General features: G+C 43.0%; 1 protein-coding gene across 1 annotated transcript in view; it reads right to left on the reverse strand.

The window, feature by feature from the left end:
• Window positions 1-24,148, reverse strand: part of Spata16 (spermatogenesis associated 16) — a 254,089-nt gene that overhangs the window by 49,923 nt on the left and 180,018 nt on the right. The window contains exon 5 of the mRNA XM_041659524.1: window positions 18,804-18,951. Within this exon, the coding sequence (XP_041515458.1) occupies window positions 18,804-18,951 (148 nt within the window). The remainder of the gene's footprint in view (window positions 1-18,803; window positions 18,952-24,148) is intronic.

Below are 24,148 nucleotides of genomic sequence, written 5' to 3' on the forward strand. Positions count from 1 at the left end.
TCCTTCAGACTCTTCAGCCCAGTGACTCTGCTGCTTCGCTGGGACACTTCTTACCTCACCCATAGGTTTTAACGCCACTGATGCTCTCGCATTTTCAGGTCATATTCGTATCACGAGAGAACTGGCGAGTGCTTAATCAATTCTCCAATTGAATCTAGAAACACATTTTTTTTTCAAGTTCCAAATTTTGAACGATGCAAATGAGAACAAATGTCTGCTGCTTCTGAGATATGGCTTATGTTCTGTAGGGAAGAATTATACTGCTTCGTATTTTGACTCAAGCTCGAATGGGCCATGGTTTATCTTACAGAGCTACTCAGTTGATCAGACACTGGAGTGCGAGTAGCAGCTTTGATGGGGTCGAGAGACTATTTTCACAGTTAGACTGTATTAATTTCTTCTCTGTAGCTGGGACAGGATACTCCGACAGAAGTAATGCAGAGAAGGAAAGGGTTTATTTAGACTTGCAGTTCCAGAAGGAGGCAGTCCATTATGGAGGGAACATCCTGGCAGCAGAAATCTGACTCCAGCCGGGCCGTCAGGAAGCCGTGTGCTGTCATGTGTGATCATACTTCATCTCACACAGGGAAGGTTGGGGAGGACAAAGATACGGAAGGACAAAGCCTGACCCAGTGACGCACTTCCTCCTGCAAGATTCCATCTCTTAAAGGTTTCACAACTTCCTCAAACAGCAGCACCAGCTGGGGACCACGTAGTCAAACACATGAGACATTGCTCATTCAAACCACCACTCAGACTGAACACCAGACACTACCTGTTCTTCAGAGAATTTTCAAAACATTATGGGCAACTGGTCACAAAAGATTGCACTGTGGGAAATCCTGACAGCATGGAAAACCATCAACAGAAACATGAAATATTGATTGTGGGCTAACAGACTCATCGATATGTCAGGGATAGTTGTATTTGTTATAAAGTTGAACATCTGTAAAATGAAATTTGAACTCCCTGGCAGTAAAGAATGAACTATAAGTACCATTATCAGCAGTTGGACACCTAATCCTAACTACGGCTGACAGGCCATGAATGAACCTTTCAAAGAATTTTTTCCTTTAAAAAATTACATTTATTTGTGTGTGTACGCACATGTACACACACAGTAAAGCTTGGAGGAATTAGTTCTTTGGTAGCAAGTGCCTTCTCTGCCGAGCCTTCTCAGTAGCTCCTGCCCCACTCTACAAAAGCAATAATATAAATGAAAATCATAGGGATATAAACTCTCCCCTAGGAGCATGCTGCTCTATCTGCATCCCATCAGTACCTTTTCCTAAGTTTCATCTCTCTGCTTCCTGGAGTCTGTCATCTCCCTGCCCTTTGTCCATAACAAAATGTTCTGACATTTTGGGTTAGAGCGAAATCTCATTTCTAAAGGTCCCGATTGTTCGGTGGGAGATGGGCCTGCTTGAGTTTTATATGGCTTCTCTCTACTGATCAGTTTCTGAGTTTAACTTCTGCTGTGCTTCCGAACGCCGACACTTTGTCATTACCTCTTTCCTAGTTGTTTCTGAGTTTTATCTTGTGCTCTTTTTAATGCCAGTTCTTCTGTCTTGGAACTTTCCCACAAACTCATATCAGCAAGAAAGTAGCAAAAGGCAGCAACTTTTTAGCTAAGCTGTCGTCATTGCCCTCCCTCATAAATAATACAAAGTTTTCTCCTTTTAAAGACGCAGAGGAGCAGGCTGTGCATGCCTGCAGCCCCTGCATTCTGCAGGCTGGGCAGTTAGGTTGTAAATCTGAGGCAAGGCTGGCTTATACAGTGAGACCCAGTCTCCCCAACCACAAGCAAGCAAACACCCCACCGCTTAACACTTTGATAGTAGTCTTTGAGTTTTGCATTTGATGTGTGAACCAGCCATATGAATAATGGATTGTTGCATAATAAATTGTATTTTCCCTAGGGCCACTTTAATTACAGAGTTACACATGCAAGGGGAAAAAATTGGCTTCCATTCCCAAGAATCCTCATTTTCACTTCAGGCTGCTGGTCTACTTCTCGGAGACCAATTTGGTGTGTTTAAATTTCCTTTCATAGCCTGTATAAAATTTAGAAAGATAAGTAACCCCACAGGAATTTTATATAAATTTCATTTCTATTTTGCTCAGAATCCTTGTTGGTTGCAAATTTTTCTTTAGTCAGCTGCACTGGGTCTTTGGGATTCATTACATTGAAGTTCCTCAAATCCACTTGGAGTAGGTCCGAATCAGTGCAAGAGTTAAAGATGCAGCTACTCCCTTCACTATTTACTAGAACACTAAGGGTGCCCCAGCCCATGCCAACTGCACTGGGTAATGGTTGGCATGCCCATTGCTTGGTTGAGTAGCTGGAATAACCCACCCTTCTTCTTTCCTCCCTCCCTTTCATTTCTTCCTTCCTTCCCTCTTTCTTTTCTTCCTCCTCTTCCCTTTCCTTTGAAACACAAAAATGACAGTAACACGATGAAAGTTTGAAGTCTGTGCTGCTACCTGAGGCCATGCTGATGCCTGCGGTCTGTGCCCCTGCAGGACATTCCACTGAAGACCATGTGGACATCATGGTCTATCTGTTCTGCCACCTGAAGCCATGTTGATGTCCATGGGCAGGGCTGGCATTAAAACCACACTGGTGTCCATGACCTGTGCTGCCATTGAGTGGTATATTGGTATCTGAGGCCCAAGCTGTGGCAGAGGGCTGTGTTGATGTTCATGGTCTGTACAGCCAACAGAGACCGTGTTGAGAACTGTGGCACATGCTAATATCAGTAGCCATTTGGATGTCTGTAGTCCATGCTCTTGCCAACAACCATGTGGAAGTTCATGATCCATGCTCCCACTGACTGTAAAGGGTAAAAAGCATACTTTGCCATGGTATTGATGACTGCAGACTCATAGTTGAGAATGAGAGACACAGGGGGCTTCTATAACAATCCCTATTCACTACCCCCATACCCCTCCCAACAAAAGAAAAAACCCAGCCCCAACAGGAAGCCATTGAGCAGAACTTTGTAAACAGTGTGATAAGGATGCTGAAGTGTAGCTCTCCACAACTGATGGCTTCTGGCAGGGGTGCCAGTGGGGAAGGACTCAGTTTTCCTTAAGTGTCTGGTACTAGGAGTGTGCCCATGCTCCAGTGAGTATATGAGCAACACGAACTGGACACTTTTTGGGTGGTTACAGGGTGGGGGTGGACCTGGGAGAACTGGAGAGTGAGTATTATTGCGGTGCATTATGTGAAATTCCCAAATAATCAATAAAAATATGATTTTGGAAAATGAAAACAAAACCCAAATCTTTGAAAAACTTTCTCAGTCACTCCCCCATCCCAAGGCTGGAGTGGTTGAGCAGTTAAGAGCACTTGCTTCTCTTGGTGAGGGCCAGAGTTTGGTTCTCAGCACACATATTGGACAGTTCACAACTGCTTCTTACTCCACTTTCAATGTATATGAATCCTCTTCTGGGTTCCTGCATGCACGTGCATACACACACACACATACACACACACACACACACACACAAATAAAAATACTAATTTTTTTTTGAGACAGGATCTCATCATGTAGCCTTGGCTAGCATGAATCTCACCATGTAGACGAGACTTAGCCCTAAATTATAGGCCCCCAAAGCTTTGGGATTAAAGGTGTTTTGAAAAGAGGGACACAATGACTTAAATCAGTCAATCTATTCTACTCCTTTGACTCCAGGGATACAGTTTGTGGATGAGTTCTCCATTGTTCCTTTGGGTGGTGCAGTTTCCTATCTTAAACCATACTTGCATCCAAGATTAACTCAAAAAAAAAAAACTCAGTAGCCCTCCTATACACAGATGATAAGTGGGCTGAGAAAGAAATCAGAGAAACATCACCCTCCACAATAGCCACAAATAGCATAAAAGATCTTGGGGTAACTCTAACCAAACAAGTGGAAGACAAGAACTTTAAATCTTTGAAGAAAGAAATTGAAGAGGACACCAGAAAGTGGAAAGATCTCCCATGCTCCTGGGTAGGTAGAATTAACATAATAAAAATGGCAATCTTACCAAAAGCAATATAGATATTCAATGCAATGCCCATCAAAATCCCAGCAAAATTATTTACAGACCTTAAAAGAATGGTACTCAACTTCATGTGGAAAAGCAAAAAACCCAAGATAACCAAAACAATCCTGTACAATAAAAGAACTTCTGGAGGCATCATAATCCCTGACTTCAAACTCTACTACAGAGCTACAGTACTAAAAACAGCCTGGTATTGGCATAAGAACAGACAGGAGGACCAATGGAACCAAACTGAAGACCTGAATGTTAATCCACACACTTTTGAGCACCTGATTTTTGACAAAGAAGCAAAAAATATCAAATGGAAAAAAGAGAGCATATTTAATGAATGGTGCTAGTATAACTGGATATCAACATGTAGAAGAATGAAAATAGATCCATATCTGTCACCATGCACAAAACTCAAGTCCAAATGGATCAAAGACCTCAACATAAAGTCAGTTACACTGAACCTCATAGAAGAGAAAGTGGGATGTATATTTAAATACATTGGCACAGAAGACCACTTCCTAAATATAACCCCAGCAGCACAGACACTGAGAGAAACAATTAATAAATGGGACCTCCTGAAACTTAGAAGCTTCTGTAAAGCAAAGGACATGGTCAACAAGACAAAACGATGGCCTACAGAATGGGAAAAGATTTTCACCAGTCCCACATCAGACAGAGGTGTATCAAAATATACAAAGAGCTCAAGAAATTGGTCATCGAAAGAACACATAATTCAATACAAAAATGGAGTACAAACCTAAAAAGAGAACTCTCAACAGAGGAATCTAAAATGGGTGAAAGACATTTAAGGAAATGTTTAACATCCTTAGTCAACAGAGAAGTGCAAATCAAAACAACCGTGAGATTCCATCTTACACCTGTAAGAATGGCCAAGACCAAAAACACTGATGACAACTTATGCTGGAAAGAATGTGAGGTAAAGGTAACACTCTTTCATTGCTGGTGGGAGTGCAAACTGGTACAGCCCCTTTGGATGTCAGTGTGGCAATTTCTCAGAAAATTAGGAAACAACCTTCCTCAAGACCCAGCAATACCACTTTTGGGTATATATCCAAAAGATGCTCAATTGTGCCACAAGGACATGTGCTCAACTATGTTCACAGAAGCTTTGTTTGTCATAGCCAGAACCTGGAAACAACCTAAATGCCCCTCGATCAAAGAATGGATAAGGAATATGTGGTACATTTACACAATGGAGCACTACACAGCAGAAAAAAAAAATGACATCTTGAAATTTACAGACAAATGGGTGGAGCTAGAAAGCATCATTTTGAGTGAGGTAACCCAGACCCACAAAGACAATTATCACATGTACTCACTCATAGGTGGTTTTAAAACATAAAACAAAGAAAACCAGCCCACAAATCACAATCCCAGAGAACCTACATGGGAAATAGAAAAAGACAAGATCTCCTGAGTAAATTGGGAGAATGGGGACCTTGGGAGAGGGTTGAAGTGGAGGGGAGAGGCAGGGAGGGGAGCAGAGAAAAATGTAGAGCTCAATAAAAAATCAATAAAAAACCCCATACTTGAACGTTTGTTGTTGCTGTCTAGGACGTAGCACTTGAGGTGTGATGCAGGTAGGAGAACACAAGTCACAGCTTCGGAAGAAAGTTGATCAAGGACACAGAGCCGGGAGAGATATGGAGCCATTGGGTCCGGTTGGGTTTTAAGGCAGTCCTACCTACAGGCATTTCATTTGGGCAAGTTTGCCTATTCTTTACCCCTGCTAGCCTTTGAAAGTATGCGTGCGGCATTGTTTAAACTGGTTACTGGTACTTGATATGCAAGGATATGCAAGTTTTCTGAGCCAGGATTAAGCTAGAAATTCAATATATCTACAAATAATACAAATAATCTTTAAAATATTAGAGTTGACATGTAAAACATAAATATATAAAATTCAATTTCTGGGGAGAATATTTTCTTTATATGTTTTCCTCATAGGAGGACTGGGGATTGTTAATTTTTATACCAAGTACAAACACCAAAATTGAGCACGTCTTGATAGTGCCCTTATTGATCACAGTAGTAATATAAAACCAGGTGACTGTGATGAAAAGTGACAGAGCTATTCCTTTAAAATTGATCCTGACATTTCACTTCTAAATATGTACTCCAAATAATTGGTAGTAGATGAGGCTCAAATAGGTAGTCATAAGCTCACATTCATAACATTATACATAATAACCAAAAGGTGGGAAGAACTTGTGTTGAACTGATAAGTGGATGGGCAAAGAAAATGTGATAAATACACATATACATACATACACACATATATCATGCTTAAGAGGAAAGTGAAATCTGGTATGAATTATATGAATGAGCCTTGAAGACGTTGTGTGAGATGAAATAAGCCAAATGGATAACCAACTCCTTGATTCCACATGGTACCTTACAGAAGTCAAATTCATAGAGATGGGGAGTAGGAGGAAGGTTGCTAGGACTGGCAGAAGGGGCATGAGGAGCTACTGCTTCATCCACACAGAGTTTCAGTGGGGGATACTGAAAATTGCTGGGGATACCACCCAATGCACAACAACAACAAACTCTGCCTTTCTTCTCAGGAGTTCCAATGTTCCAAACACAGAGAAATGTTAGCAGTCACAGACACGCCACTTGTCCTGCTCTATTATCAAACACAAGATACACATGCTATTCTCTGTTTCATGAATGTGCAATTACTATGTGTTAATGAAAATTAAAAATTAAAACAGCTGATGTCTGGAAAAAATTGGAAGGAAAATCAAGATGTCTATAAAAACTGAAAGAAATTAAAAAGATTTACACTTATGAATTACAGGATTCAAAATTAAAAAGATGACGATTTACCCAAATTGATACATAGGTTCCCAGGAGGTTTTTCTTTTTTTTTTTTAATTTTTTTTTCGAGACAGGGTTTCTCTGTAGCTTTGGAGCCTGTCTTGGCACTAGCTCTTGTAGACCAGGCTGGCCTCGAACTCACAGAGATCCACCTGCCTCTGCCTTCTGAGTGCTGGGATTAAAGGTGTGGGCCACCACCACCCGGCCCCAAGAGGTTTTTCTTAAAAAGACTTATTTATTTTATTTTATGTACCTCCATGTGCAGCTCGGTGTCTGTGGAGATCAGAAGATGGCACCAGATCCTCTGGAACTAGAGTACCAGATGGCCATGAGCCGCCATCTGGGTGCTGTGAGCCGAACCCAGTTCCTCTATAAAAGACAGCGCTCTGTGATGGCATGCCATCTTTTCAGACTCCAGTAGATTTAAAACTGATAATCAACAAGATGCTATGGTTTGTGTTTTATGTGGAGATAAACGTGAGGGGCCAAGGATGATAACTGCGACAGGTTTGAAGAGGAAAGCAAAGCAGAAGACCCATAATGTGGGGCATCAAGGCGTCATAGAAACGACAGCAATTCAATTCAGACAATATGACCTTCTTACAGGGCAGATGAATGGAAAGATAAGACAGATCGAAGGCTCTGGACTCAGAGACCCCCCATATCCACTTTTCTGCGACAGGAGTGGCATACAGAACAGTGGGTGATGACAAGTTGATAGACACATTGCTGTCACTTTCAGAATAGCAGGCAGGAAACCTAAGCAGGCTACATGCCCAGGACAAATTAATACACAAACTAAATGTCCAAGAAAAAAAATCAACCGCATGATGTGTATAATGGACACAGACACTCGGATTCAAAATAGGCTAACACATAATTGTGAGATATATGAAAATAAAAAATGAATACTTGATCGGGAAATTTTAAATTGGTAATTCTCTTTGAAAAACAGTTTGATCTTATCTATTAAATCTTGATTGAATGTCTATGTCTCCTGCCATATGGCCCATCAATTTGACTCCAAGACACAGTTCAGTAGGACCATCAGGATCACTGGAGTTATATGAATTTTACTGGTAGCATCCAGAAGCTGCAGGGCATTCATATCCACCACTAGCAGAAGACGCATTTCAATTCTGAGCAAAGCAATTAGTGCTTTCGGCAGCATGGACGGATTTCACGAATGCGTTGTCGCACAAAGCGAGTCAAATACAGAGTATTTCTCCTGTGACTCTGTGGTGCCTACATCCCGAGACCCCTAAGAAGACCACCACGGAGCCACACTTCTGAATGCAAAAGCAAGGCTTTGTTTATTATGTATGGGCTAGCACAGGTCCTCTGCCTCACAGTCTGGCACAGCAGATGGAGGGAGAAGGACCTCGTCTATTTCTGTAGGGTTGATAAAGACAAAAATCATAAGATAGTCAGGATTACAGCTTTAAAGTACAAAATTGCTTATCCTGTATTGCTATTGGCTAAAGGTTAGGTAAAGCTCAGCTGTTAGCGCCTGATAGGCTTTTATTGTCTAAGGGGGATAGCAACAGCCCCTTGGTCATGTCCTCCAGACATCTGCTGACCCTTTGCTAACCGCAGGGGATGTTTGGAATCCTGTCTGATTGGTCCATCATTACTCCTCTGAGTCAGCAGTTTTATATAGTTTGGCTTTTTCCCATTAGCTTATACTTTCCCTGAAAGGCGGCTAGTGACCCCCGGCTTTCCTCAGGGGTGGGGCTGAAGTTTGAAGTCCCACAAGGTCCCAGCACAAAACTGGAATCTTTTCCAGTCTCACAATTTCAGATGTATAATGTTCCACGGTGGCAAGTTAAAGTTAGGGTTTAGGAATGAGGATGTAGATGAAGGAACTGTAGGAAAGGACAGGAGCATCTCAGCTAGTTTTGGGTTGTCATAGCACATTACCTAAAGCTGGGTTCCTTACAGGCAAACAAGATTTATATTGGATCATAGTTCTGAGGCTGAAAAGCTCAAGCTTTGGTATGTACATCTAGTCCCTGCCTATCCTGGTGCCGTGGGCTGGGTGTGGGATCTAACACTAGCAGTTCTTGGGAGCAAGGAGTGTCGTGTGTGGGGCGGGGCTCAGGGGAGGGCTGGGCTTGACCAGAACAGACCGGTGTCTGGAGTTTCTTCTGGTTTCTCCCCACTACAGAGAGACAAGCCTAAACCCTTCTAATGGTGGTGCCTCATGACGTAAGCATCTTCTTTCCATTCCCATCTTTCAAAGCCTCCACCACCTTCCTGGTCTCACACTGGGACCAAGCTTCTGGCCCAGGTGGCTCAGGGCACAGCTCATACTCAAACTATCGCTGGAAGAAATGATTCTAAGAGTTAGGGCAGTGATTATCTCGGTAATGGACGGGAAATGGTTTGAAATTTGGAAGAGACAGGGTGTTTTGATGTAGTTCTGACTGTCCTGGAATTCACTATGTAGAACGGGTTGGCCTTGAACTCACAGAAATCTGCCTGCCTCTGTTTCCCTAGTGCTGAGATTAAAGGTGTGTACCACCATGCTCAACTTTCTTACACAATTTTTAAAAACATTTTTTTTTCTTTTTGATTGTAGCCCAGGCTGGTCTGCAATTCTATGTGGTATAGGCTTGCTTTGAACTCCTGGCAATCAATCCTTCTCCAGCCTCCCAAGTGCTGAGAGTACGGGATTACAGGTGGGAGTTACCACAACCAGCAGAGCTGTGCCTTCTAAAATGCATGTTTATGTATGTATGGCATGCCATAAAATAGTTAGAAGAAAACAAAATAAATAGGGTTGAGATGATTCAGTCAGGAAGACCTTGGGGGAGGGCTCAGTCAGGAAGTCCTGGGGCAGGAGGGCTCAGATAGAAAGTCCCGGGGAGGGGGGGGGACACTCAGTCAGGAAGTCCTTGATTACCCACTGGAGGAGCAGAGTTCAATCTCCAGGACCTAAGTAAACAGGCTGAGTGTCCTGCTCTGCTCTTGTAACCTGAGGGCTGGGGCTCACTGTCCAGCCAGCTTCAGTCTGCTCGGTGAGTTTCAGGCCCATGAGAGACCTTGTTTCAAAACAAAAGCAAAACACGAAAGGGTAGATAAGGTAGATGTGCATGAGGAGTGACAGATAAGATGGTCCTCTGGCACCTGCGTTCACACAAGCACACACCACATACCCACCATACACAATCACACCACACATACACCACACACAAAGCATACCACACACGCCACATACACACATACCATACACAAGCACACCATACACAATCACTCCACACACACACATACACCACACACAAAGCATACCACACACACCACATACACACATACCATACACAAGCACACCATACACAATCACACCACACATATACCACACACAAAGCATACCACACACTCCACATAACACATACCATACACAAGCACACCATACACAATCACACCACACATACACCACACACAAAGCATACCACACACACCACATACACACATACCATACACAAGCACACCATACACAATCATACCACGCACATACACACCACACACACAAATCAATTGGATTGTGGCTCCACGTAAATGAAAGTAGTGAGAATCTACGAGGTCCTCAGTAAACATTCAAGATGATTGCCTGACAAAATTGGGAGCATGGGGGTGGGGGTAGAAGGGAAGGTGGAAGTGGAAGAGGAGGGGAAAAGGGGAGGGGTAAGGAGAACTTGAGGGAACAGGGTAGTCAACATGGAGGAAGAACAGAGTTGAGAGCAAGGAAAGAGATACCTTATTTGAGGGAGTCATTATGAGGTTAGCAAGAAACCTGGCTCTAGAGAACTCCCCAGGAATCCACAAGGATGATCCCAGCTAAGACCCTAAGCAATAGAGGAGAGGGGGCCACCTGATTTTGATTTGCCCTGTAGTCAGACTGATGAATATCTTAAATATCACCATAGAACCTTCCTCCAGCAACTGACAGAAACAGAGGCAGAGACCCATATTGGAGTACTGGACTGAGCTCCCAACGTCCAGTTGAAGAGTGGAAGGAATGAGAATATGAGAAAAAAGGTCAAGACCATGATGGGTACACCCACTAAAACAGTCTATCTGAGCTAATGGGAGCTCGCCAACTCCAGTCGGACTGGGAAGGAACAAATATAGAACCAAACTTGTCCCTCTGAATGTGGTTGACAGTTGCTCGCATGGCCACTGGCAATGGCACCACGATTGATCTCTACTGCATATACTGGCTCTTTGGGAACCTATTCTCTATGGGTGGATACCTTGCTCAGCCTAGATATAGTAGGGAGGGGCCTTGGACCTTCCCCAAAGCAATGTGCCTTACCCTCTCTGAGGAGTGGATGGGGGTGGGGTGGGAGGGTAAGTGGAAGGAATGGGAGGAGGGGAGGAAATGGGAACTTGGATTGGTATGTAAAATGAAAAAAAGATAGTTTGTTTTCTTTTTTTTTTTTTTTAAAAAAAAGTAATAAAATAAAATAAAGCACTCATGCTCAGAGGGCATTGGTTAACTGAGAGCCAAGTGGTTAAGGAGAAATACATTGTACTTGCATGTTGAATATCCAGGTTTAGACTAATAAGTTTAAAAAGGATCTTTCCAACATGAAAACTCCATTTGTGCAAGATTGACTCCCAAACAAACACTTCAGGTTAAACCTGAGGAAGAAGAGCTGTTGTTTGTTGTGACTGGGTGCTCAGTCTTTCCTGAAACTACTGCCTTCTGTCTTGGAGGGAAGCACCTTAAGATGCAGGGTATAAAAAGGATGCAAACAACTCAAAATAGCTTCAGGAAGTTCTTGAAACTGACCAGATTCACTAGGTCCCTCCCTTCCCAATTGTGTATAAATGGTAAGGACTGTTGAGAGATGCCTCCAAGAGTCAGAGGTCAGTAAGATCGCGGGGAAGAAGGCTCAGAACCAAGGAGCCACCAGCTAAGGGCACTCATTAACCTGCTGGGCTGCCCAAGGTTTCCACCTTTTAAGAGCTGTCACACATGCAGGGTGGGTTTGGGGATGCAGCTGTCTTTGAGTTGTTTTTGTTCCCTCATCCATATCCATGTAGGTAACACAAATAAAAAACATTGTCCCCAAGTTGGTGACATCGTACTTTGATCTGTTATCAATTTTCTACATGGTGAGTTTAGAGCATTGCATGTCTCCCTAGGAATAATGTTGGGCAACGGATCTGAATGGCCAGCTGCCTGCTTTATTAGCTTAGTGGTCAGCGATGGAAAGTGACTAGGTTAGTCAGCAGAAAGTGGTAGGGGTGTTTTCTAACCACACTGCTTCCATGCCATCTAAGGTGGTCTCTGCTGTGTAGACTAAGACGGTCTGGCACCTGAGAAACTGACAAGGTAGCAAGTCTGACTCTGGCAAGGAACTGACCTGTTCTTGAGGTGGGTACATTCGAGGAGTGTCCAGGGAACAGAGGTCTTTCAGGGGACCTGCCATTTACACCGTTTTGCTGAGTGAGCACTGTGGGTACAATAGCTACAATACACATCTGCTTTAGGTACGTCCCTTACTTCAGTCACGCCACCCTGCTCCACCCAACCCGATGGTCTTCAGAGGGGGCAGGGCATGTTTATACAACTTCATCTTACTTTGGATCATTGACTGATGCCTCCGAGAGCAACACTGCCTTTGCTCAGTAATGATACACATTAGATAAGGAGCAGTGGCGTTCAAGTGAGGCTCAGGAGAGGTAGAAAGCCACAGAAACAATGAAACGGAAGCCCTTCTGCTGCAGGGGACACACGGACTAAGGCTAGGAAGCATCCACTTCCGTTCCAGTGATGCCCGGCAACACCTCACAGCAGGAAGAGCAGCGCTGTGTCCACAGTGAAGACCTCCAGTCCATTTGTAAAGCATATCTTTATTTGAGAACGGTTTTCCAGTTCTGTGGAGAACTCGACAGAAATGCCAGTGGATTTTTTTCCTCATGGTCTCAAAGTTGCCTGCAACATTTTCCTAAAATGTTGGGGATGCAGGCTCTTTAATTCCATAACTTTTTCAATTTGTGAAATCTGGTTACAAAGAGGAAGACATTCTGATCTTGAAAACTCCTGATCATGATAAAATTAGATGATTTAAGGAAGGAATAAAAAAATGGGGAATTTTGACTATGTTTTTAGAGAAAATAAGAATATATTATTCTTACTGGTAAATGATGGCTGTGCAAAACCAAACTTACAAATTCGAGTGAGAAGCAATTTTTAAAGGTCTATTTAAAAACAATATATTATTCCTCTGAACATACGTATTTACTCCTGGGAGTTATAGTGCACAGGAAAGACAAAATATGACTCTATCCACTTAAGTGTTAAAGTAATTGATATCTTATCCAGAAAACTTTTCTATTAAACATGGCTAAGCACAGATCCATTACTGAATATTTATTTATTTAGCAAATAAATCTTGATATTCTCATCAAAAGGAGACAGGGTATGCTTATTGTATTACTTTATTATTATTAAAATACAGCCATGCAAGAATAAGAACTGCATGGAATTGCATTATTTCATTGGAATATATGAATAAAAATCACAAGCAAAATCTTTATAAATGAAAGCATAATAATTCCAGGGCTGGTGAATTATTATTTGTTTTATAGACCCCGACTACACCACATGAATCAAACTGGATGTTTTCTTAAATAAGAAAAATGGATAGCTATGCAATAAAAAAAATCAGTAATTTTTCCTCCATGAAACACAGTACAGTGAAGCTCTGTTATGATGTGGCTTGAAGATTTTGGTGGGTCCAAACTGGAAAAGGATGCACCCTGAATTCTGGCGCAACTGGAGCTTAAGCATCGTCAAAGCTGAAATTTCACTGCAATTGAACTCTCCCCTCATCAGTCTGATAGAAATGACTCTTCCACAGAAGGTGAGTAAGTTTTCTCATGATAAATCAATACTAGACCAATCTCTCATTTAATTAGTTCATTCAGATAAAAATTAAAACCTGGACTTAAATTCTAAAACTATTTCAGATTGAATTACTTTCATACCTTCCTCCTGTGTCTCTAATTTCAGTGTGGAAATATCTTATAGAGAAGTTGGGTTGGAGAAAGCGTGTTGGTGCCTGGGGGACCTTCCTGCTCATGGTCACCTCTGCCGACCACACCTGTTCTTGCTGCACTGCCATGACCAGGGAGGGAGGCACTGCGTCCCATGTAGGCTCCATGAAGGTGACCCAGAGCTGGGCAGAGTTTCTGAGCTGGAGGACTGTCTGCCAGCCTCCCTGGCTGGATCCAGTGTGCTGGTCTCCAAGTTTTAATCATTAGCCACAGCTTCTCCAGAAAAACTTTTGCTAGATATCCCTTCTTCCGACTGCCAGTGTTTCTGTCACGTGACTTATCTATTGTGTTTCTTCAGACTATTTCACCAGCTTAGAGAACCTTCAGATTTCATCTCATGTCTCTTGCTGCAGTGCAAACTTCATAATTTCGAGGGAGGGGCCAGGACAACACCATCTCCTCTGAACCGTTGCTGGGTGCTTGCAGTGCGTTTCCTAGCTGTCTGTAGAGGACTGAATGTGAGGTTAAGTCTGTGTACATACGTGAAGATATATGTATGTAAGTATGTAATGCCAGGTACAGAGTAAACCGTTACTAAAAAGGTGTAGGGTTAAGCCAGCCCCTTTAGGGGGCGGGTTTGCCTCGGGCGAATGCATACGAATAAATCGGGCAAGGGAGGCCGCTCGCCCCTTTCTTTCCTATTCCCTGTGCTACGCGGGAACCTCGATTCTGTAAGTTTTATTTAATCATTAAAGTTGTTTATATTCTTTAATATTTGCCTGCATTTATTCACGCCGATACAAAAAGGAGGCGATGGTAAAGTACACGCTGTGCAAGCATGAGGACCCGTGTTCCATCCCAAGTAAGAAGCCACGTGTGGTAATAATCACGTGTAATCATGGCGTAGGGGAGGAAGAAGCAGGAGGGTCTATGGTGCATGCTGACCATCCACTTTAGCCTGTGTGGTGAAACCCTCAAAAGAAGATGGACAGCCCCTGAGGAACAACACCTGCGGTTGACTTCTGTTCTACACACACACTCAAATGTGCACACACTTGAACACTTCTGTATACACACAAACACTCTAATGGGCATTCTTTTATATAGACTTGAAAGTTAACATACACACACACACACACACACACACACACACTTGCACACCCAGAATGCAGGTGGTAACAAAAGAGAAAATATGAAAATGTTGAGTGTTTTTGAAGATGACAGTGCTGCACACAGAAGCATGTTTTCAGTGGTTAGGATGGGGTGACTGAGGATCTGAGCGCATTGGTAGGGTGGTGATCTAGCTTTTATTTGAACTTATCTGCATGTAACTGTGCAGTCATGGCTGCTGCACAAATGTCTCCTGAAGTAAGTGGGCAATCGCATTTCCAGTCAGGTAGAAGCTTCTTTTGTCTACTGCTGGTCATGGTAGTAGGCCAATCATCTCAGCACTTGGGGGACAGAGGGAGGAGGATTGCTGTAAATGTGAGGCCAGGTACAAGACTGCCAGGTTTAGACAGCGAGAGCCTGTCTCAAATTTTAAAAAAATCTATAAAGTAAATGAAAGGCAAATGCCGGTTTGGGGGATGTGCCAAAAAAGCAGTGATTCTTTGATGCGACTCATTCTTGCTGGCTTCAGGTGATCCTGGTGCTCATTCTAAGTAGATCACCTTGAAGGTGATGGGGGTAGAGAAGCCACACCTCAAAGCTGCATTACCTCTTGTAATAGGCCACTAAGAATTGTTTCGCCCTCATCCCAACTAACAATTCTGGGGGGAAATCCCTGCTCTTTTGACCCAGATGCAAATGATGTCACTTTTCAGTTGTCTTGTGTGCTTAAAGCACAGATTCCACAGAGGCAAAGAGCTTTAGTAGCCCCAAGGAAATTTGAATTCTAAGCTGCCTTCCCTACTCACACCCCCTGGAAATGCTTTATCTTCCTACTCTAGGTTCTCATACCACACTGTCAAACACTAGCAATTAGTAATTGAAAAATAATAGAAACAATCATTAGTGATGTGTAATTATCTTCTCCTCGAAAGTGTAAGATCTTTAGCATGAATTGTCTTGCCAACAGATCATAATTCATCTTGATAACAGGTTTGATGGAGTTTCAGGAGATGTGAGTCTGGCTCATAAATGTTATTATTGTTTTTAAACTCTTAGTGGCAACAATGCTTCCTAAGTATTAATTAATTGTCATGACTTCTCTGGGAAGTAGGTTAAATATAGCTAAATAAATTTCACCGGAATAGAAATTGGTGAATTGGCAATCTCCATGACTCCCTCTGTATTCTAGACATTAGGATGGAAACAGCTGAACTGCATCCAGTCTTCCATGGTGATAAGTAGGCATGATTTTTATGTGCTAGCATTGCCCCCCTTAAAAAGGAAAACCCATGAAATATAATGAATTAATTTAAAGAAAATTATAGCAAGCAACCAAGTATAAGTTCTGAGAAATATTGACTAATTTTTAAAATATACTTTTCTTTTGTGTTTTAATCTCTCTTTAAAAGTTTGCTTTTGCAACTCTGAGATTCCATCTTACACATGTAAGCATGGTCAAGATAAAAAACACTGATGACAGCTTATGCTGGAGAGGTTGTGGGGTAAAGGGACCACTTCTGCATTGCTGGTGGGAATGCAAGCTGGTACAGCCCCTTTGGATGTCAGTGTGGCGATTTCTCAGAAAATCAGGAACCAACCTTCCTTAAGACCCAGCAATACCACTTTTGGGTACATATCCAATCGTGCCACAAGGACATGTGCTCAACGATGTTCATAGCAGCTTTGTTTGTCATAGCCAGAACCTGGAAACATTCTAAATGCCCCTCGACCAAAGAAGGGATAAGGAATATGTGGTACATTTACACAGCCGAAAAGAAAAATAATGACATCTTGAAATTTTCAGGTCAATGGATGGGGCTAGAAAACATCATTTTGAGTGAGGTAACCCAGACTCAGAAGGACAATTATCACATGTACTCACACATAAGTGGTTTTTAAACATAAAGCAAAGAAAACCAGCCTACAAATCACAATCCCAGAGAACTTAGACAACAATGAGGACCCTAAGAAAGACATACACGGATCTAACCTACATGGGAAGTAGAAATAGACAAGATCTCCTGAGTAAACTGGGAGCATGGAAACTTTGGGAGAGGGTTGAAGGGAAGAGGAGAGTCAGGGAGGGGAGCAAAGAAAAATATAGAGCTCAATAAAAATTAATAAAAAATAAAACAGTTTGTTTTTGAGTATGTGTGTGGGCGTGTGTGTCACAGCACGTGTGCACAGCGGAGGACAATCGAGGGTGGCCATCTTCTACAGCCTGGTTTGAGGCATAGTCTCTCTTCTATTTGGATAGCTGGCTTGGAAGCTCTCCGGGAATTCTCCTGTCACCTTATGTCACTGCAGCACTACTGGGCTTTTAGGTCCCTGCTGCATGCCCTGCTTTCACATGGGTTGCCGGGCTTGTGTGATGACTGCTTTCTCCTGCACAGCCGTTTTCTTGGGTCCTCTGTTGAATGCTTAAGAGAGTGCTCAAACTCACTACACCAGGATCAATGTTCACTGTAGCATGAATTCTACATTCAATTCCTCTTTTATCCTCTCAAATTCCCCTGGTCTTTATGATTCAGCTGTCAATGGTTGGGCTTACTACCTTTTCTTTGGAGGACTGAGGGCACTATGGATAAAAATCAGCAATCTAGAAGCCTGTGGCTCAAGGCCCAGAACTAGGTTCCCATCTGAGGCCTGCTGTCGTCGGTCTGGCCAGGGAACCTTCAGAGGGCTATCTGTCTTTTCCTGTTACTGATTTGTTTCGAAAGTAGATCATCTTTCCCCATCAATTATGGGAACAACAAGAGGGCAAATGCAGAGTACCTGATACTTTAAAAGTGATCAATAATAGACTTGTTATTAACCTCATAAATCAAAGCGTCAGCCTCAGGGAGCAGGAAAGAGAAAAGATTATTTCTTAATTTGATGTCGGGACAGCAGGTGCATGCCTTTGGAGGCCTTGCTTCACCTGGCAGGCATTGCTGAGCATCGTTTTGTTTGGTATGTACGTATAAAACTTCTTCTAATCCAAAACCACCTTGGCAGATACTGCCGAGGGAACAAAAGCAAGAGACTTTACAAATGGAAAAGAGGGAAAGCAGTGTCCCCAGTCCCTGTCCGCTGCCATGCTGCTGTGGTTTGGATGGGCGACATCCTTCAGGGAACTACAGCTTTGGACATCAGGCCTCCCTCCGTCTGGTGGCACTGTTTTTTTTGGGAGGAGAAACTTAGCTGGAGAAGTGAGAAACTGGGGGCGGGGGGGGGGGAGAGGAGGCCTTGAGGCTTATTCCATGTTCCCCTCCCTCTCTCCACCCCCACCCCTACATCTGGCCCTAGTTCTTCCTGCCACGTTGGACTTTTCTCTTGAACCATGAGCCCCAATAAGCCTCTCCGTTGCTCAAGAAAAGTAAGTGAAGCAAATATCTGTGGTTTCTAAAGAAAAAGGGAGGTGAGGGATGAGGTAGAAGGTGGGAAACTCAGGCAGCATGCCTTTGGTAAAAATGAATTAAAAAAAATCTGTTTTCAAGGAAACACTAATTGCTGGGAGTACGGAAAGGGACTGGGGCAAGGCAGCTTTCTGTCACTAGTCTTTACATCACTGTGTTTTCTTTAAAACCTTAGAAGTTTCTAGATTTACTCCTTAAAATGTCTACAGTTGTGACCATACATGGTATATTGTGTTGAAATGAAGGCTGGCACCACTTAAAGTCTTAAAAATAAGCTCATGTTTGAACTCTTTAGATTAAAGCCTACACCTGCAAGTCTAAGCAACCAACAAGCCACCCAGAGCCCTGTGCTAGTTGTCATGGCTGCAGAGCATCAGCCGAGTGTGCGACGAGGAGCTCACCTGTGTAGATACAGTCCACATAGGCAGGGTGAGTCTTGACGAACACCTCCTTTACCTTCTCTATTTTATCAGCCCTTATTTTTGTCGCAAAGGGTGTGTACATGACTGAGAAGGCCTCGGCTCTGGTGATGGCTTCTTCAATCATGGCCTGGGAGGAAGCAGACGACCCACTTAGCAGCTCTAATGGCATAAGACTTTCTGAGAATGTAAAAAATATAATTGCCTTTATGGATGATTTAAAAATCTATATACTGTACAGCAAAGATAACATATTTTGGTCTTAAATATTCATTAGAATGCAACTTAATTAGTTTTGAAAATACTATTTCACGTTAAGAAATCCAATTAACTGGAGAAAGTTTGTAAACAGCCACCTGTACCCTGAGCCTGTCTTAAGATAAAAAATAAAAATTCTGTTTTTCAAAGTGTCATTTTCTCTACTTGATTTAGAAAACAAAATTCACAGGTAGAACCTTAGAGCCAGCCTACTCGTGAACAGATACTGGTGGATCAAGTTATACAAAATACTTCAAAAAATACTCTGAGCCACCTGTACTGAATTATTTTTAAAAGAAGGACACATGCTCTTCTTCTCCCACTGCTGAGGAAAGCTTTTAGTAATAAGAGTCTTTCTCGGTTTTCCCAGCAAAGTATCTTTACCTTGAGATCACAGGTGACAGATGAACTCAGCTGTGCAGGATGGGTCTTTGAATTACCTCTGCTCACATGCAGTTCTTGCTAGGACCTTGCCCTTACTCTCAGCTTCCTCTTTTAAACAGGCCATGGCCATGCTTATAACAGATTATAAAATGGATCATCTCGAATTTTAAAGAGCATTTATTCTTTTCCTACAACTTTCATTCTAAAGGAGTCTTGAAGTTTGAATAAAAAGAATGTCTATAGCTACCCCATTTTCTGAAAATAGCATAAAAGCATATTCTATTAAAAGGCCATATATATTTATAAGAATAAGAAGTTCCCCTGAAAAGATTATCTACAAATAAGAAAACCAACAGATTGGAGTTACATAATAGTGGGGGAGAACCTAGCAAACAAATTATATCATTATCAGCTTCATGTTTTGAGAGCATTAATAAGGTGAAAAGCAAGAAGTTGATTTTTTTCATTCTGCAGTGTTACATGGGCCATTTAAAAAATATACTTAAGCCGGGCAGTGGTGGCGCATGCCTTTAATTCCAGCACTCAGGAGGCAGAGGCAGGTGGATCTCTGTGAATTCAAGGCCAGCTTGGTCTATAAGAACTAGTTCCGGGACAGGCTCCAAAGCTACAGAGTAACCCTGTCTTGAAAACCAAAACCAAAACTACATATATATATATATATATATATATATATATATATATATATATATACATACACACACACACACGCACATATATATAATAATTTCTTTATGGAATTTCACATGTGTACACCAATTCTGCTCACTTTCTAATCCCTTCATATCCTCCCCTCCCCCTACAACAGCATCACAAATAAAATTAAAAAAACCAAATCAAACCAAACCAAAATAAAACATATCTTTCTCTCTCTCTTTCACACACACACACACACATGCACACGCACACACACAAGCGCAAAACCTAAAAACAAAAGAACAGAACCAAAACAACAATAAAAACATCTTCTCTCCTCTGTCTGTCCTGCCTTTCCAACTCCTTTTTATCTGTACTGGTAGCATTGAGAGCTGCGGTGTGTCATGCATTATACCCTTTCGTCCAATCAATTTTACTTGCAAATGTTCATTGGAATGAGCCACTGGTCTGGTTCAAGGCCTCTGGTTTCTGGTACACAATCATTATCACCGGATCCTCACGGAAATGCCTCTCGGATATCCTACTGCCGCCCAGTGGTTACCGTTCTACAGGACCAGTCCCTTCATGAGCTCCAGAAGGTCCTAGATGGTGTAGATGTATGGGTGGGCCAACCAAAGGCCCAGGATGTGGGCCTGGGTGGTAGTTGAACTGGTCAGTCCAGGCCACCATGATGTGGGTGTGTCATATATCAATCTGTTGATTTCATTGGCTAAGTAATAAATAAACTGCTTGGGCTCATAGCTTAGAACATAGGTGGGTCGAGTAAACAGAACAGAATGCTGGGAGGAAGAGGAAGTGAGCTCAGACTCGACAGCTCTCCTCTTGGGAGCAGACGCCTCAGGAGAGACGCCATGATCCCATCTCCAGGGCGGATGCGAGAGCTCTGCTCCCAGGCAGGCACACGCGATGAAGCTCCGACCCAGGATGGATGTAGGCTAGAATCTTTCCCGGTAAGACCCGTGCTCACAGATTATTAGAGATGGGTTGATCGGGATATCAGAATTAGCCAGTAAGGGCTAGAGCTAAAGGGCCAAGCAGTGTTTAAATGAATACAGTTTTTGTGTTGTTATTTCCGGCATAAGCTAGCAGGCAGCCGGGGTGCTGGGGATGCAGCCCCGCTGCTCAAATTACTACACCACCAGGGCTGCTCCACTCAGGCAAAAGGCAGGGTCAGTTCCCCTCCACCCTACGTGGGCCATTTTCATGGAAGTATATGCTATCCTGTGAATATTCCTGCCCCCGACACACATGCTCCCAGTCCACTTTGCACTCCTCATCTTTTGTGAATCCCCTCCTTTCCTGTCATCGATAGCTTACATGATTTTATGTATCTTGACATGTAAGTAAGACTCAAAAACAGGAGAAAATGTGGCCTTAGTTTTTCCGAGGCTGACTCAGCTTGATGCGATTATCTCCAGTCACAATCATTTTCCTGCAAAAATCCATTGTACAAAAAATAGCTCATTTTCTTTATCCATTCCTCTGCTGTTGGGCAGAGCTTGTTTTTGTAACCTGGTATGAATCATGCTGCTATGAACACAGATTGCAAGTGTCTCTCTGGATACTGGGGAGAGGCATAGTTGGCTCATATGGTAGTTCAGTTTCAGGTTGTTTTGGGTGACCTCCACACTAATTTTCATGGTGTCTGAGCAAGTTTCCATTCCCGCTAGCCATGGATAGTCCTCCTCACCCACATCCTTGATAGAATTTGCTGCTATTTCTTTTTTTGATGGCCATCATCTGACTTGGGTGAGATGGGCTCTCATTGTGAATTTATCTGGTGGCCAGTGAAGGTGGACATGTTTTCATGCATGGCCAGTGGAGGTGGACATGTGTTTTCATGCATGGCCAGTGGAGGTGGACATGTGTTTTCATGCATGACCTGTGCAGGTGGACATGTGTTTTCATGCATGACCTGTGCAGGTGGACATGTGTTTTCATGCATGACCTGTGCAGGTGGACATGTGTTTTCATGCATGACCTGTGCAGGTGGACATGTTTTCATGCATGACCTGTGCAGGTGGACATGTGTTTTCATGCATGACCTGTGCAAGTGGACATGTGTTTTCATGCATGACCGGTGGAGGTGGACTTGGGTTTTCATGCATGGCCAGTGGAGGTGGACGTGTTTTCATGCATGGCCGGTGGAGGTGGACATGTGTTTTCATGCATGGCCAGTGGACGTGGACATGTTTTCATGCATGGCCAGTGGACGTGGACATGTTTTCATGCATGACCGGTGGAGGTGGACATGTGTTTTCATGCATGACCTGTGCAGGTGGACATGTGTTTTCATGCATGACCTGTGCAGGTGGACATGTTTTCATGCATGACTGGTGGAGGTGGACTTGGGTTTTCATGCATGGCCAGTGGAGGTGGACGTGTTTTCATGCATGGCCAGTGGATGTGGACATGTTTTCATGCATGGCCAGTGGAGGTGGACGTGTTTTCATGCATGGCCAGTGGACGTGGACATGTTTTCATGCATGGCCAGTGGAGGTGGACATGTTTTCATGCATGGCCAGTGGAGGTGGACGTGTTTTCATGCATGGCCAGTGGACGTGGACATGTTTTCATGCATGGCCAGTGGAGGTGGACATGTTTTCATGCATGGCCAGTGGAGGTGGACTTGGGTTTTCATGCATGGCCAGTGGAGGTGGACGTGTGTTTTCATGCATGGCCAGTGGAGGTGGACGTGTGTTTTCATGCATGGCCAGTGGAGGTGGATGTGTTTTCATGCATGACCACTGGAGGTGGACGTGTTTTCATGCATGACCGGTGGAGGTGGACTTGGGTTTTCATGCATGGCCAGTGGAGGGGGACATGTGTTTTCATGCATGGCCAGTGGAGGTGGACATGTGTTTTCATGCATGGCCGGTGGAGGTGGACGTGTTTTCATGCATGGCCAGTGGAGGTGGACATGTGTTTTCATGCATGGCCGGTGGAGGTGGACGTGTGTTTTCATGCTCGATTGACTGTTTGCATTTCATCTTTCTAGGATTTTCCTTTCAATTCAGTCATCTGTTAACTGATTGGACTGTTTGATTTCTCATTCTGCAGCTTGAGTTCTTTGTTTTCTGTCTCAGTGTCGTCAGCTATAGACAATCAGGGTGTATACTGTTCTGCAGCCTCTCTTGTCTCTTCACTTGCTTCACAGTGTGCCACAAGACGCTTTTTAATCTCACCAAGTCCCACTTGTCAGTTGTTGGCCCTGCTGAGGGACTGGAGTGAGTATTTAGGAAATGCTTGTCTATCCTGACACCTTAAGGTCTTTCCCCTAATTTCCCCTCTAACAATGTCAGAGTTGCAGGTCTTTTGAAGGACTTTGATCCATTTGTGCCTGCTTCTCATCCAGGGTTAGAAATAGGGATATAGCTTCATTTTTCTACATGTGGATATCCAGTTTACCCAGTACCATTTGCTAAAAAGGTTGTCTTAATGTATGTTTTTGGCATTTTTGTAGAATCTCAAATGGCGGTAGCCACATGAAATCATTTCTGGGTCCTCTATTCTGCCCAACACTGATCTGTTCTTAAACCAGTACCATGCTGTTTTTATAACTGTGGCTCTATAGTATAACTTGAAATTGGTATGGTTCTTCTTTTGATCAGGGTTGCTTTGACTATTTGGGATCTTTTATGTTTTCACACAGAGTTTAAAATTGCTTGTTTCTATTTCTGTGAAGAACAATATGGGATTTTGTAGGGACTCTGTTGAACCTGTGAAGAATGATACGGGATTTTATAGGACTCTGTTTAATCTGTGCGCTGGCTTTGGCAGAATAGCCATTTTCACAATATTAGCTCTTTAAACCCATGAACTTCCGTGAAGTTGATCTTAAATCAAGTACCCTAACTGAACTTAGTCATTGCTTGTTCCATTCCTCGGTGACCTCACATGGCTTCCGTGATCATTAATGTTGTCCACATAAAAAGAGCCTTGCTTCTTATGATGTCAAATTCTCTCTTTCCTCTTAGATTGTCCATAACACTGATTTTCCAAGTGCAAGG

This window comes from Microtus oregoni, unplaced genomic scaffold, assembly GCF_018167655.1.
Source record: "Microtus oregoni isolate MIOR12 unplaced genomic scaffold, Mior012 000010F_ref0000083, whole genome shotgun sequence".
NCBI classification, from domain to species: Eukaryota; Metazoa; Chordata; class Mammalia; order Rodentia; family Cricetidae; genus Microtus; species Microtus oregoni.